Below are 14,619 nucleotides of genomic sequence, written 5' to 3' on the forward strand. Positions count from 1 at the left end.
CTGTTCTGCTTTTAAAATGACTCCTGGAAACCTGCTGTGCTGGTCATCGAAGAAAGCAAGGAACTGGATTACCTATGCCTTGAGCCTAATCCAGCCTGACAGTCCTCACAATTCCGTGTTCCCTCAGTTATCCACAGAGCAGGGGCAGCACACACAGCTCTGTTCCCTTTTCCCCACCACCCAACCGCTAGGTAGGAGCACCCCCATTTGCGGGAAGACAAGGCAATTCAGTCCAGACATTTAACACAGGCAATAAATTCAGCACCAGCAAGGACTGGTGCCTCCTGATCCTGCTGAACCCCTGCTAAATGCTTTCATTTTAAGGATTTCTTTAATTTATTTTTAAATAAAGATACTCTGTCTTCTCCTGCTCTCCCCTGACTTCCCCCAGCAACGTGATCCATTTGGATTAGCTCCAGGAAGATGAAAGCCGCCTTGCTGCTCCCAGAGTTATCTGTGTACTCCACGCAGTCCGAGGAGAAAAGCGAATATTCCTGGTCGCTGATGCAGCTCTTGGCCTGCTGTCAGCGCGGAGCTGCTGAACGGAGCAGTGGTATTTCAAAGACAGATAAGGAGACTCTGCAGGCTGCATCCACGCTCATCTCTGCTTGGACATGCAATTCCTTCTGTTCTGTTTCATGGGCATTTGCAGAATTGCATCAAAATTGAGCGGTGCCTTGTCTGGCTGAATGTGGGACACCTCCAAGGGAAAGCAATGCCCCCGACCCCTCTGGGCTCGTGGTCTAGCATTTCACCATCCTCACAGTGAAAACATTGTTCCTTGCCTCTCAGGATGGAATTGCCCTTGCTGCAAATCCCTGTTGCTTCTCATCCTTTTATCACACCCCTCTGAGGGGAGTCAGGCTCTCCACTCTCTGTAATCTTAATTTATGAAGCCGAAAAAGAAATTAGATGTCACAAGGCAAGACCACAACTGGCCAATTGTTTGTATGCAAGACTGAAAGATGGACAGACACAGGAAGTGTGGAGAAGTCTGCCACCACTAGGGCAGGGAGCACGAGGACCTGGGCTTGTCACTGCAGAAGTCTGAAAGGGAGATGAATACAGGCAGATGAACATCAGCCCTTGGGTTACACCAAGGTGCTGCTGTGACACAGACACGTGTTTTGCTGATAACAAGGTTATCAGAAGCCAGGATCCATCCCCTGGCCAATCCCACCACATACTCAGGAGCACAGAGGGAAGGCAGAGGCAAAGGGATGCTGAGAACGGTGGGGAAAAGCCTTTAGAGGAGGGGAGGCTTTGCCCCAAAGACAACAGGCACCCCACAGTTCAGTCGCCAGCCAAGCCAAAATAAAAGTGCTTTCTTCTGTGCTGCATCCAGAAAGAGAAATGCAGCCCATGACTCAAGCTGCTTGTGCCAAAACCAGGATGTGAAATGGTGAGCAACGTTCCTGTTAAGCAGAGTCTGCAATCCAACTGAGCGCCCTGGATTTATGGGAGTTGGCTGGAAAGGTGGATTTTTGTAGCTAAAAGCCTCCCCTCATGCAGCAAACCCTCAGACAGCTGCAAGTCCCTGTGGTCCCTGGGGACAACCTGAGGGAGGTACTGCTTGGGCACAAGTGCTCCCCTTTTCTTCACCTGCAGCGAAGAAACCAAATTCCATTTTGGCATCTCTGGTTTTCTTTCCCCTTCGTGCTGGTGGATTTTTGGAGACAGGAGAACAGTTCTTTGTTAATTTGTGCAGGAAATCCTGATCATCCAGGTCTTGGTCACTGCTCGGGTGTTGTCAGCTGAGTCACAGACTTTGAGGGACATTTATTACAAGCAGAGCTGAGCCCGGAGAAAGAGATAGGATTGTAATTAAATGGGGTTTAATGGAAACACGGAAGGGACAGGTGAAATTAAAGCGTGGCTGCAGTGACCGACTTCTTAACTAAACACTTGTAAATTGGTTACAATTTACATTTTGAAAAGATACAGGAAACTCATTATAAGGCTCTAGACAAACAGCTCGATGGGCGTGAGCAGAGAGGACAGAGCTCTGCAGTGGGAGCAGCTCTGACTGACAAAGAGCCAAAACAGCAGCGACCTCTGAACGTTTCCATCACCGCTGTATCTGTGATGGCTGCCCTCCCCAGGACTGACTTTAGGAAGAAAAGTATTTTAATCTTTGATTTTCAGCTACAAAATGCCAGAGGAGTAGCCTGCTCAGTGCTGGGACCATGCTCAGATAATACAGCTGGAGCTAAGTCTTGGAAAAGACCTCCAAGATCAAGTCCAACTTTTGGCCCATCACCACCTTGTCAACCAGCCCAGAGCAGTGAGTGTCACCTCCAAATGTTCCTTGAACACCTCCAGGGATGGGGACTCCCAACAGGTCTTTTCTATGAATGTGCCCATTCCCAGGAAACACTGGTTAAGAGTCATATGGAATAGTTTATAGTCCAAACAGATGAAGAAAAGATTGTAGATGGATAGCTGGAAAGACATTCACAGATGCAGGTACAGCCACACAAGGTGTGGTCAGGGACATCCAAAACCACCAGCTGTGTGGCTGCACTGTTCACCAGAGCCTTTGAAAAGTTTTGGTTCTGTGCCCACAGGAAGGAAAGCATCTGAATTTCAGTCGCAGGGATTTCACTTCACCACTATTTTTTCCTTTAATCCCCTGTTAGCACAGCAATCTTGATCTTCAAATATTTTTGAAGACCTACTCAAAGAAATCCTTAGCCTGGCTGAATTTCTTTTAGACTGATATCTTTACTGGCATTATTTGTTTCAAATCCTCCCCCAGCTTTTAAGGCAAAAGAGGCCTTTATCTGATCAAGTCTCACTCTCTGCATCTCTCAGACATCCTGGCCCAGAAGCAGCTGTGGCTGAACTAGACCAGACACTCAAACCTTCAGAGCAGAAATGAGCTGCCATGAAACACAACACAGAGGGAATCACCTCACAATGATTTCAAGCCTTCAAATTTTCATGCATTTCTTAATTTTGTAATGTTGTTTTCAAGAACTGGGATTCTATTTCGATTATGACCGTTACTTGTATTTAAATTTCACTGTTCAAGGTAGATTTGGAAGGTATCTCAAGCAACAATAAACCATCTTACTTCTCCTGAAACCAATGACACAAGTAGAGCAGTGAGAAGGAAGCAGCAGGGCCTCAACAGACCAAGACAGATCGCAGAAGCTTCTTCAGAGGCTTTGGGGAGATGCTGAGCTCCAGATGGTGCAGGGAGGTCCTGGGTGGAGCTCACTACCCTGCAATTATAGAATACACCAGCAGCTCTTTGGCACCCTGATGCAGACACTCCCCAGAGTGTGATCCTGCAATCCGGAGCGCTTCCTGGAAGGTGCTGTGTCCCACTGGCACAAAGGAGTGACGCAGAAACGCTCCCCTCCATCAGCACATTTAGAGAGGAGTTGGAAGAATAGCCGAGGTCCACATCCAAGTGCGAGGGAGGCAGCAGGCAGCACTTGTAGCGTTTCTCCGTGTAAATAAATTCTCCTGCACGAAGGTTGCATCCCTGCTGGAAAATAAGGCGTGTCCAGGCACTGGGAAGTACATCCATGGGAGAAAATTGTTAGAAAGTCCCGCTGCACAAACTTGGGTGCCAAGCTACATTTTCCTAGATAATTCCCGGTTCAAGGCACAGAGCAGTCCAGGAACACCTCCCAGCAGGCATTTTGCATCCAGCCACTCTCTCCTGGAAGGCGAGGCAAGCTGACAAGTGTGGAAGAGGGCGTTTTGTGCCAGTTGGCCCCAGGGCCCGGGATACACCGAGTTCCTGGATGCACTTTAGTTTATTAGCAGGGAATTGCCTCTCCTCAGAGCCTCATTAGCGGCCATCGATACCTGACGGCCCCGCGCGTCACCAGATCAAAGCCTCGGGGCTGCTCTGCCAGCTGGGCGAGTTCTCCCGGCTGCTACGAAGAAGGGACGAGCGCTCACACGTGGATGTGCCTCCTGCCCAGCAGGGATTTAAATTTAAAGGGAGTTTAAGTGTAGAGGTGGAACTGCGGGGTGGTTTAGTGGGGCTTTGGCAGTGGGGGAATGGTTGGACTTGATGATCCAAGAGGGCTTTTCTCACCTCAATGATTCTGTGATTTTATATAATTTCTATATACAATGAGGTGTTTGAGAGGGGAATGTACTATTTGACCTTTTGTTAAAATAAAGAATAAATTGAAAAGATACCTGTTTTCCCCCAAAACTGCCTGTACTGGGACCAGGTGCTGCCCCCACGCTGGGTGAGGAAATTCCATAGGTCAGCATAAATACTGGATTGTTGTGATACAGGATTTCCAACTGCTGGGACAAGGAGAAACACTTTTAAACTAAATGAGGGCAGATTTAGATTGGATATTAGGGAAGAAATTCCCTGTGAGGGTGGGGAGGTTCTGGCACAACTTTCCCAGAGAAGCTGTGGCTGCCCCTGGATCCCTGGAAGTGTCCAAGGCCAGCTTGGATGGGGCTTGGAGCAACCTGGGACAGTGGAAGGCGTCCCTGCCCATGGCAGGGGGTGGAATGAGATGGTCTCTGAGGTTCCTCCCAACCCATATCATTCCATGATATTCTTGCAGTATTTGCATGACTGAGTGGAACAAGTCACGCTCCAGCAGCAGTCACCAAACTCCATCACCACCCACAGCTCATCACAGCCTTCACACATTCTCCCAGTGTCCTGGTAGAAAGCCAGCCTCAAAATCCTCTGGAATTTACATGGCTATTAAAGAAACCAGAGGGATTTTTCCAGACCTAATTTAGGAAAAATATAAAAAGGTTTCTGTAAAACACAACCCAAGGGATGTCAAATATTTCAGAAGACTGATGTCCTATCAAACTGACCTAAGCATCCCTTGCTCTGTCCTTCCTCGGGAGTTTAAGCTCAGTTTCTACACGGGGCATTGGTGACACCTACAGGAAAAACTCCTCTGCTCCCTCTGCAGCCCAGAGAGGAGCAGGTGACATCCCATCGTTAACATCACCTCCTTCTAAAGGCTGTAGGGACCATGCAGGGAAATAAAGCACTCGGCACTGGAACAAGTGTGTGCTGCCTGCAGGGCTGGGACACAAACAGGGGCTGGGAACCTCCAGCTTCCCCACATCTGCTTTAGCCAAAACTGAACATGAGGGAGTGTTGGGGGTGGATGAGAAGCTCACACGGCCCAGCCAGATCCCTCCGTGCCCTGGGCTGATCCCCCAGCGTGGGCAGCAGGGGAGGGGGGATTCTGCCCCTGTGCCCTGCTCAAGTGGACTCCCCCTGCAGAGCTGCCCCAGCCCTGGTGTCCAGCATAAGGAGGCCAGAGGAGGCCACGGAGCTGCTCCGAGGGCTGGAGCCCCTCTGCTCTGGAGCCAGGCTGGGAGAGCTGGGAATGTTCCCCTGGAGAAGAGAAGGCTCCAGGGAGAGCTCAGAGCCCCTTGCAGGGCGTGAAGGGGCCCCAGGAGAGCTGCAGAGGGACTGGGGCCAAGGCCTGGAGGGACAGGACAAGGGGGAACGGCTTCCCACTGCCAGAGGGCAGGGATGGATGGGATATTGGGAAGAAGTTCTTCCCTGTGAGGGTGGGGAGGGGCTGGCAGAGGGTGCCCAAGGAATGGTGGCTGCCCCTGGATCCCTTAAGTGTCCAAGGCCAGGCTGGATGGGGCTTGGAGCAACCTGGGATAGTGGAAGGTGTCCTTGCCCATGGCAAGGTGTGCAATGAGATGGGCTTTAAGGCTCCTTCTAACCCAAACCATTCTACAATTCTATGAATGATTCCCAAAATAAGATTTGAAAGACTATTACAAAAATAAAACTTTGCCATAAAACACTCAGGCTGTAGTTCAGTTCCTTTTTGAGGACTTCCCACCATGTTGCTGGTTCTACATTGCTAAAATTCAGCAAATCCCTCAGCAGAAGCTGCTTTTCATGTGCTGCCAGATCTGAACTCATCTCGAGCTCGTGACAGGGACACAGGCAGCTGTGGAGGCCACGGCAATGACTAATTAGCTAAAACAGTGCTTTTGATCACCTTTAGATGTCCCATAGCCTCTAATTTGCATTTTCAATTTATTAAAACACTTCCCACACCAAGAATGCTTTAAAAAGCCATACTGAAGGCATTTCTGAAGCAAGAAATGATCAGCCAGAACTTCACAACTACAAAGCAAGTGAAAATGGGTAGAGCTTAAAACACTTCCCTTCCGCCCAGGATTGGGGCAGAGCCTGACAAACAGTTTCAGATCTAACAGTGGGTGACCATCCAAAGAGGGGAAATTTGTTCTCCATCTCTAGTGCAAGTTACTGCATCTTTTTGGGCTGAGACTTGTCCTGATCTAAAACCGAATCCAGAAAAAAATAAAGAATGAATTAGTTGCCTGCTCTGTCCTGTTGCATGGAGCACTGCTGCCTGCACAAGGGAGAGATAGGAGGCAAAAATCCTCATTCGGCTGCACACCAGCATCAGGCCAGCCTGAAACATTATCTGCAGCCAAAGCCCGCCCACCCGTCCTGGCTCTGCACACAAAAATGCAAACCCGAGTTTTAAACAAATCACGCAGAACCAAAGACCTCCAAGGTCAACCTGCGAGCGATCCCCACCTCCAGGGATGGGGACACCTCCAGGGATGGAGACTCCCCCACCTCCCTGGGCAGCCACTTCCAGTGCCTGACCACCCCTTCCATGAAGAAATTCCTGCTGGTGTCCGACCTGACCGTCCCTGACACAATCTGAGGCCGTTCCCTCTCCTCCTGTCCCTGTTCCCTGCGAGCAGAGCCCGACCCTCCCGGCTGCCCCCTCCTGTCAGGGAGTTGTGCAGAGCCAGAAATTCCCCCCGAGCCTCCTTTTTCTGCCAGCTGGGAGCCCTCTTTGAGTAGCTTTGTTTCCTCCGTTTTTACCAAGTTAAGCCAGATGACTGCATCAGACAGCTGGTTGTGGGCCAGCTCAATGTCAGCCCGCCTAATTTTGCCAGGGGCACGTTTGGTTCAGGCCAAGTCAGGACATAGCTCCTGACACGCTGCTGAGCCAGGCAGCTCCAGCTTCATCCCATTTCCAGAGACCTAAAAGGCAGAAGACAGAAATTACTCGGAGGTGTAACTTAAGTTTCACCATTGCCAGGGACACCTCGACAGCTGTCAAGGCCTGCCTGCGGTGGAGCCGGTGCGGGGTCACGGCTGACGATCTGCCCAGCCTGGGCCCACCCGCCGCGTGTGGAGGACGGACGCGTCACCAGCCGCCCGCAGCACCCGTGCCGGGCGGCCAGGCCCGCGGGCGCCGCGCTCAAGCCTGGTTTTGGCTCAGAGTTTTTAATTTCTCTTTTAACTCCTGCTTTAATTCCGCCTTTAATTCCTTTTTCCGCGCCCTCCCTCAACGCCCGCCTCAGGGACACGCCAAGACCCTTCCCGCGGGCTGCCCGTACCGCGCCTGCCCGAGCGCAGCGCGCCCGCCGCGCCGCGCCGCCACAGGCACCCCGCGGGGCAGCCCGCGCGCGGGGGGCCTTGCGGCAGGGGAAGGGGATGGGGCGTACCAAGGGTGATGTGGGCGGGGCCGCCGCTGCGGGATGGACGCGGTTCTGCTCGCCGCCGCTGCCGTGCTGCTCGCCGTCCTTCTCTTCTTCGCCACCCGCCTCCGCGGCCAAGCCAGGGCAGGTGGGTCGCGGAGCCGAGCGGACTGGCCGGGCCTCCCTCGCCCCCCCGCGGCCCGTTCCGGTGGGCGCGGCCCTGCTCTCAACCGGGTCCGCACGCGCGGGGGGTTGGGGGGGGGTGCGCGTTTCTGAGCTGCCGCCAGGGGGCGCCGTGCCGCGGGCGGCCCCCGGGGGGGACCCGCCATGCTGGGGGGAAGCGCGGATTTTGGGGCGTCCCGAGGGGTTTTGGGGTGTCCCGGGGAGGGTTCCGGGGGTGTCCCGGGGTCTTAATCCTGCCCTCCGTCCGGGTTGCCCCGCAGGCCGTGAGGTGGGAGCGCTGAGGCCTGGTGCCGCTGGTGCGGGGGGCTGGGGGTTCCCGGCCTGAGGCGGCCCCAGGGTGAGGGCGCCGGGTTTGGAAGTCTGAGTTCTCTCTCGGGGGTTTTCTCAGGGGCTCTGGGACTGGGAAGGTGTCCCTGAGGTTCCTGCAAACGGGGAGGGGAATGGAGAACAGGTCCAGAGAGTCGGTGTCAGGGGCACAGTGTGTAGTGGGAGGCCTGTCACTGGTGGTGTCCTCCAGGGTTGTGTACTGAGTCCAGTGTTTGTAACTTGTTCAGCAGTGACTCTGACAAAGGAGTTGATGCTCCTTGAGTAAGTTCGCTGATGGTACAAAACAAGGAATGGCCGATGCCTCAGAGGGTTGTGCAGCCCTTCCGAGGCACCTCGAAGGGCCGGAGAGAGGATCCGAGAAAAACCTTCTGAAATTAAGCACAGACAAGTTCAGGGTCTTGCACGTGGGCGGGAACAACCCTGAGCACTGACAGAGACTGGGGTCTGCTTTCATGGGAAGGACATGGCTGTTCTGGTGGACAACGAGCTGTCCCTGAGGCAGCAGTGTTCCCTTGTGCCAGGAAGGCCAGGGGGATCCTGGGGTGCATCAGGAAGAGCATTTCCAGCAGGTCAGGGGGTGATCCTGCCCCTCTGCTTAGCACCTGGGGGTGCTGTGTCCAGCTCTGGGCTCCTCAGGATAGGAGCGACCCGGAGTGGCTCCAGCAGAGGCTGTGAAGGATGATGGAGAGGCTGCAGCATTTCCTGATGAGGAAAGGCTGAGGGAACTGAGGCTGTTCAACCTGGAGAAGAGACAACTGAGAGGGAACTTCATCCATGTCTGTCAGTATCTGCAGGGAGGGCTCCAGGCATGGCCCAGGCTCTGCTCCCTGGGGCCCAGCAATGGCACAACAGGAACAGGCAGGAACTGATCCCAGGAAGCTCCACCTGAACATGAGGAAGAATTTCTTTACTGAGAGCGCTGGAAAAGATTGCCCAGAGAGCGAGGGTGTGCAGTCTCCCTCATTGGAGATATTCCAGAGCCATCTGGATTCAATCCTGAGCCATGTCCCACTTCTCCTTCTCCACCTCTCCCAGTGCTGGCCGTGGCAGTTCAGGTGTTGTGGGAAGCAGGTGGATGATGCAGCACTTCCTGCCCTGTGTCACTGCTGACCAGTGTTAGATCAGAGAATCATCTGGGTTGGAAAAAACCTTTAAAATCACCGAGTCCAACCATAATCAGCACTGCCAATTCCACTGTGCTGGAAGTGGCCTTGTGTGGGTGGGAGCTGAGTGTTGTGGGAAGGAGTCAGATGTGGCTGTGAACTCGCTGACCTGGTTGTGTTCTCACAGTGGAAGGAGGGAGGTTGTTTGGCTGCCAGGTGTCACATTAAGATGTTTAGTCAGGACAAACTCTGAACTCCTGGTCAATATCTCCACAGATTTTGGGGATGTGGGGTGTTTGGGGATAGAATTTGTATTATTTTTCTTGTGGGGGAGTAGCTTTGATAATTTTTAATTAAGAGGAAAATAACCCCACACCTTTATTATAAACACAGTCACTCAGTGCAACACTGCTGGTAAGGAATCTGTGTCAAAAGCAGGTTTTGCTGATAATAATTAAATTTTCCAACACATTTCTCACACACCTCTGCTTCCACAAACCTGGTCTAAATCTTTCTCTTGGAAAGGTTTGGAAACTGATGTCGTTTCATTGGATTCTTGTGAATGAAGAGATGAACTTCTGGTAAAAGTGAGGGATGCATGTCCTGGAAAAACCTTATCATTTCCTGAGCTTGACTCCTGTCATGATTTAAATAAATCAGGGGCTGTGGGGCTGGGGAGGATTTATTTTCTCTTTAAGCATTCAAAGTTCTAAATTGAAGCCGAAGCATTTGTTTTAAATAGTGGGAATTATTTTTTTTTTAAAGTTTTAATACTGATTTTGAGTACGTTGGTTGAAGTTAATTTACATTCAGGATAATTTAATCATGTTGAAGCCTTTTATTGTGGCAACTTTTTGACATTTCCAAATTGGTCTTGCATTTTTTACTGTGGTTTCAAGATATTTTTTACTTTAATATATTGGTTTCTGTCATGATAAAGCCCTTCACAGGATTTCAGCTGCCGAGGATGACTTTGTTCTCTGTACACAACAGAAATTATTTTTCAGAACCACTGGGACTGCGGTGTATTTAATAGCTACAGAATTTAGTTTTAAGCAGGAATTTGCTTTCCTGTTCAATTTTCTTAGGTGGAAAATGGAATCTGCCACAATTCTGCCAATAAATCTGTGTTGCCACAAGGAAAGGACTTGAAACCAGGGACATTTGTCTTAAAGAAGTGGTGGGAGCTCTCACCTTTCCTCGTTAACATGCAGGGATTGGGGCAGCAGCTTCCTTTCATGTTTTCTCTTGGAAATTGCTTTTTAAAAATGTTCAAGACTTGCATGCTTTAGGGAGCTAAGGATCAGGAGAGGTAAATCCTGTACCTTTGTAGTCCTTGGAAAGGTCACTTGGAGCAGCACAGTGTTTCCAGCAGGATCATGCCTGGACTTGTTCTGCTGAAAATGAAAAAAAAAAAAGTATTTTTGGTTTTTCATGTGGTTGCCACATCTCTTTGTGATAAACTGCACTGGGCTAAAGCACCTCGCTGGGAGGCTTCCACCTGTTAAATTTTGAATCCCTTTCTGAATTTGACAGGTTTTGCATGGAGGCAGAAGGTGCTGGATGGTGCCACCAGCGTGGTGGGAAGTGCCACCACGTGTGAGGGTGCAGCAGGTGGAGCTCTGTCCCTTTCTGAACACCCTCCAGACCTGCCAGCCCAGGTGTCACCTGCTTGTCTGATGGAACTGAGAGGAAGGTGCTGTCATAGGCAGGGGGTTCCTTCTCAAGAAAAGCAGCTTTGCTGTAAGCAGAAGTTTGCACGATTTTGTGAAGGGGCAGATTTCTACCTGGAGAGTGTAAAACCAGGTCCTGATCTGGGCTTTGAAAGATTCCATGGTGTTTTTTGCAGTGGTGCTTCACGTCCAGTTCAGGAAATATTTCTGCTTTCAGAGCACAGTTCAGTTCTCTCTCCCTTCGGGAAGCAGACACAACCAGAGTCTCCAAGCTGCTGCTGTGCCCTGGCTGACAAGTCAGCTGAAATAATCTCTTGACTGCACTGATGCTTCCTGAACACTGAGGTAGAGCTGCTGTGCCCAGCACAGAGCTGTTCCTGGGCTTTGGGGGCTGAGTCAGACCCTGGACAACAGAGCTTAAAATACAAACTGAGCCCATGTCCATTTCCCAGACGGCTGTTGAGTGTTTTGTTTGTATTACCTGCTAATTTGAGGGGTTTATCTCATGAATTTAGGCTGGCCTGCCATTCTGCAAAGCTTGTGGATCACTTGTCTCACCTCTTTAATGCTGGCCATTAATTTTCACTCAGATGGCTCTGGATCAAGGCTAATTAGTGCTTGTGTGACTAATCTCTGCATGATCTGACTAGCCTGGGGTGCCACTTCTGAGACCTCTGCAGCTACAGGAAAATGAAGAGATGTGTTCAGATAAGTGCAGCAGCCAAACCCCGCCCTGTGCTGCAGGAGGGGGTGAAAAAAAACCCCAGCAGGGACAGACCCCAGAGCAAATCATTCTTGAGCTCAGATCTCATGGTCAGTCCAGTTCCAAGAAAAAGCAAAAGTGATTTTTAAGTGTGTCCTCTATTCTGTGGAGCCTTCCCTCTGTGTGCCATCAGTGGCATGGGGGGAGAGAGAGCACAGCTTAACTTTCAGCGTTCTGCAACAAAGGCTGTGTCTGGAGTCACGTCGGCAAATCCCTGACCCCTGAGGGACCAGGTCCAGGTGTGTTATAGCAGAGCAAACGAGGGTTTGCTCTTCCTCCTGAGAAGGACAGGAAGAAATGCAATGAGTAACATTCGTGTTTTCCAAATGACTGCCCAGCTGAGTGCCTGGCAAACAGAAGCTGTAGAATGCTCGAGTCAGAAAGGTTGGAGAAGCCCTCTAAGATCATCCAGTACCAACCATTCCCCCAGCACTGCCCAGGCCACCACTGAGCCACGTCCCCAAGTGCCACATCCACACGACTTTTAAATCCCTCCAGGGATGGGGACTCCAACACTGCCCTGGGCAGCTGGGCCAGGGCTGGGCAACCCTCTTGGTGAAGAAATTTTCCATGATATCCAACCTAAACCTCCCTGGCCCAGCCTGAGGCCGTTCCCTCTCCTCCTGTCCCTGTTCCCTGCGAGCAGAGCCCGACCCCCCCCGGCTGCCCCCTCCTGTCAGGGACTTGTGCAGAGCCACAAGGTCCCCCCTGAGCCTCCTTTGCTCCAGGCTGAGCCCCTTTCCCAACTCCCTCAGCCTCTCCTGGTGCTCCAGCCCCTTCCCTATCTCCATTCCTTTCCCTGGACACGCTCCAGCCCCTCAGAGTCTTTCTGTGAGGGGCTCAGAGCTGCCCTCAGCACTGGAGGTGCCCCAGCAGTGCCAGCATAGGGGACGGGCACTGCCCTGGCCCTGCTGCCACCCCAGTGCTGGCACAAGCCAGGTGCCACTGGCTCATGTTCAGCCAGCTGTGTGCTGCTGAAAAAGAAACTGCAGTCAGGAAAAATATTTTAGGGACTGGAAGGAAGAAAAAAGCTTCATTAAAACATTTGTTTTCCTACTAAATGACAGTCCATAGTGGCTGGGTGTCTTCTGCTGTTAATGTGGATGTTTTGGAGATGTGACAGATACTCTCCAACAAGTGCTTTGTGTGTTTGACTGTGATATGGGTCAGGTTTGGTGGGGTTTACTGCATCCTGAGCCCACTCCATGCTGGTCACCTTGAGGACTTACTGAGTCTCCTGTAGAGAATTTAATGGCGAAAAGAAGAGAGCTTCGTTCATACATTTTTATCTGTGAGGGTTGAGCTCCTTGGTTTGAAATAAATGCATGACTTATAAATAGATTCCTCTTTCATGAAATGCAAAGCAGTCTCTGTTTCACAGGACAACAGGAACAAAACCAGAATGAATGAGTGCTGGAACTGCACAGCTCATCTGCTGGGCAGGAGCATCTTTGGAATTACTGAGGGACAGTGAAGCTTGCCAGGTGGAAGGATGCTGACGTTTGAATTGCAGCCTATCTCAAGAACTTAGGAAGAGAAATACAGCATTTGTATAAAAAGCTTTTTGCAGTTTTTGGCATTTATCAGTGTCCAAGAAGGGATCTGCTGCTCTGCCTCTGCAGGAAAATGTTTCCTGTAACATTCCAAACAAGCATTATCATGCCGTGAATAGCACTGGGCAAGCCTTGAAGCGGAATGATGGCATCTGGAGCTTGCGCTCGGTGCTTTCTCACAGCCCTGTTTTGTCTGCAGAGGTGGATGGGACCGGGAGGGTGACAGCAGTGTGACAGTTCAGTGACTCACTTCCAAATGTCACGGCGTGCTGGGGCTGGAGTTTGTGGGGGGCCTGTGACATCTCTGCTGCAGCAGCCTGAGCTGCTGAGGGCTCTGCTGGCCAAACCCTGCCCCAGGTGGCTCTGCTCTGCAGTCCTCCTGAGCTCGGGGCTGCAGCTGTGTCCTTATCAGTCCCAAAGTCGGTGCTTTGAAGACTGAGATTACTGAGGTGAGCTGCAGGCACACCTTTGGCCGCTGCATAGATTCAGTCATAATGAACCTCATTTTCTGATCAGAGATATGATAATAGGAGTTTTTTTAGGAAGGCATTGTTTGGATCAGGGCATGCTGGTGACTTGGCACGGTGTGCAAAGCATTTTGTGCTCCTGCTGGGACACAGGATGTCCCAGATGCAGCAGATCACAAAATAAATGTGTCCTGAATTGAAGTAAGTGAGTAGTTCTTACTGCAGTTTTCTGTGAGACTATTTGAATATTTGCCTGAATTAAGGCTTCAGAGTTCATACTTTGGAGGATGGAGCAGATAACACTGTACACAATATTGGTTAGGCTTATCAACAGAATATGCAAAGCAGGTATCAAGCATGATGATATTTTACCATTATCTGATTTTTTTTTTTTTTTGCATGACTGCCGTAGTTAATAGCAACAGGAGGCCTCAAAAAAAAAATCTGACCGTTTTCTCTGGACAATTTCTGGAATGAACCCACTGGTCAGTTCTGTCCTCCCAGCTGCTCCTGTTAGGATATTCTTCATTTGCCAGATCTTAATTAGTGACTGCAGCATATGCTGAGAGGATGGCAGTGAGAGCTGCAGTGACCCTTGGTGTCCTGTGTGTACCTACCTGTGTTTTGGAGAGTTGGAATGAATGAAGTTACCCTGTAACTGTGTTTATTTCAACTGTAATTTGTGATCCTTGTTTGCTCTTCAGGTTTTGTTTTGTGTGTAATGATTTACATATTCCTCTCTGAAACATTCATACTCCGAGGTTTCAGTCAGACGAATCTAAGTTACACAAATACGAAATAAAAATAAATCTGAATACTTTAGAAAGAAAAATGCCCTTTTGGGTCCTTGCTGTTTGATAACTCAGAACTGGAGGCAGAAGGGAAAGTCAGATTTAATAGGAATATTTTATTTCCTTCTTGCAGCTGACGAGGAGCACCAGCAGAATGTGGCAGCAGCAGCAGCAGCAGCAGGGGCCAGGCCCCGGCCCCACGGGGAGGAACGAGGAGAGGGGATGCCCAGGCGCCGCAGGAACATGGGGAACAGGCTGATGGCCCAGAGGAGAGCCCAGCAGGCAGAGGAGTGGCTGGAAGGTAGCAGCGGCT

The 14,619-nt window shown here is 50.8% G+C and overlaps 1 protein-coding gene and 1 long non-coding RNA gene across 2 annotated transcripts in view; one reads left to right on the forward strand and one right to left on the reverse strand.

Annotated features, from left to right (window-relative positions):
- Positions 1–1,805: 1,805 nt before the first annotated feature.
- On the reverse strand, positions 1,806–7,323 carry LOC116444715. The gene is made up of 2 exons (XR_004240457.1): positions 6,845–7,323; positions 1,806–4,275 (listed from the first exon to the last, which is right to left on the reverse strand). It is a non-coding gene; the product is annotated as an uncharacterized LOC116444715 (long non-coding RNA).
- A 133-nt stretch (positions 7,324–7,456) lies between these two features.
- DDRGK1 (DDRGK domain containing 1) overlaps positions 7,457–14,619 on the forward strand; it is a 34,255-nt gene continuing 27,092 nt past the window's right edge. The window contains exons 1-2 of the mRNA XM_032109278.1: positions 7,457–7,594; positions 14,440–14,607. Of these exons, the coding sequence (XP_031965169.1) occupies positions 7,507–7,594; positions 14,440–14,607 (256 nt within the window). The 5' untranslated portion in view covers positions 7,457–7,506. The remainder of the gene's footprint in view (positions 7,595–14,439; positions 14,608–14,619) is intronic.

The sequence above is a fragment of the Corvus moneduloides genome, chromosome 5, assembly GCF_009650955.1.
Source record: "Corvus moneduloides isolate bCorMon1 chromosome 5, bCorMon1.pri, whole genome shotgun sequence".
Lineage (NCBI taxonomy): Eukaryota > Metazoa > Chordata > Aves > Passeriformes > Corvidae > Corvus > Corvus moneduloides.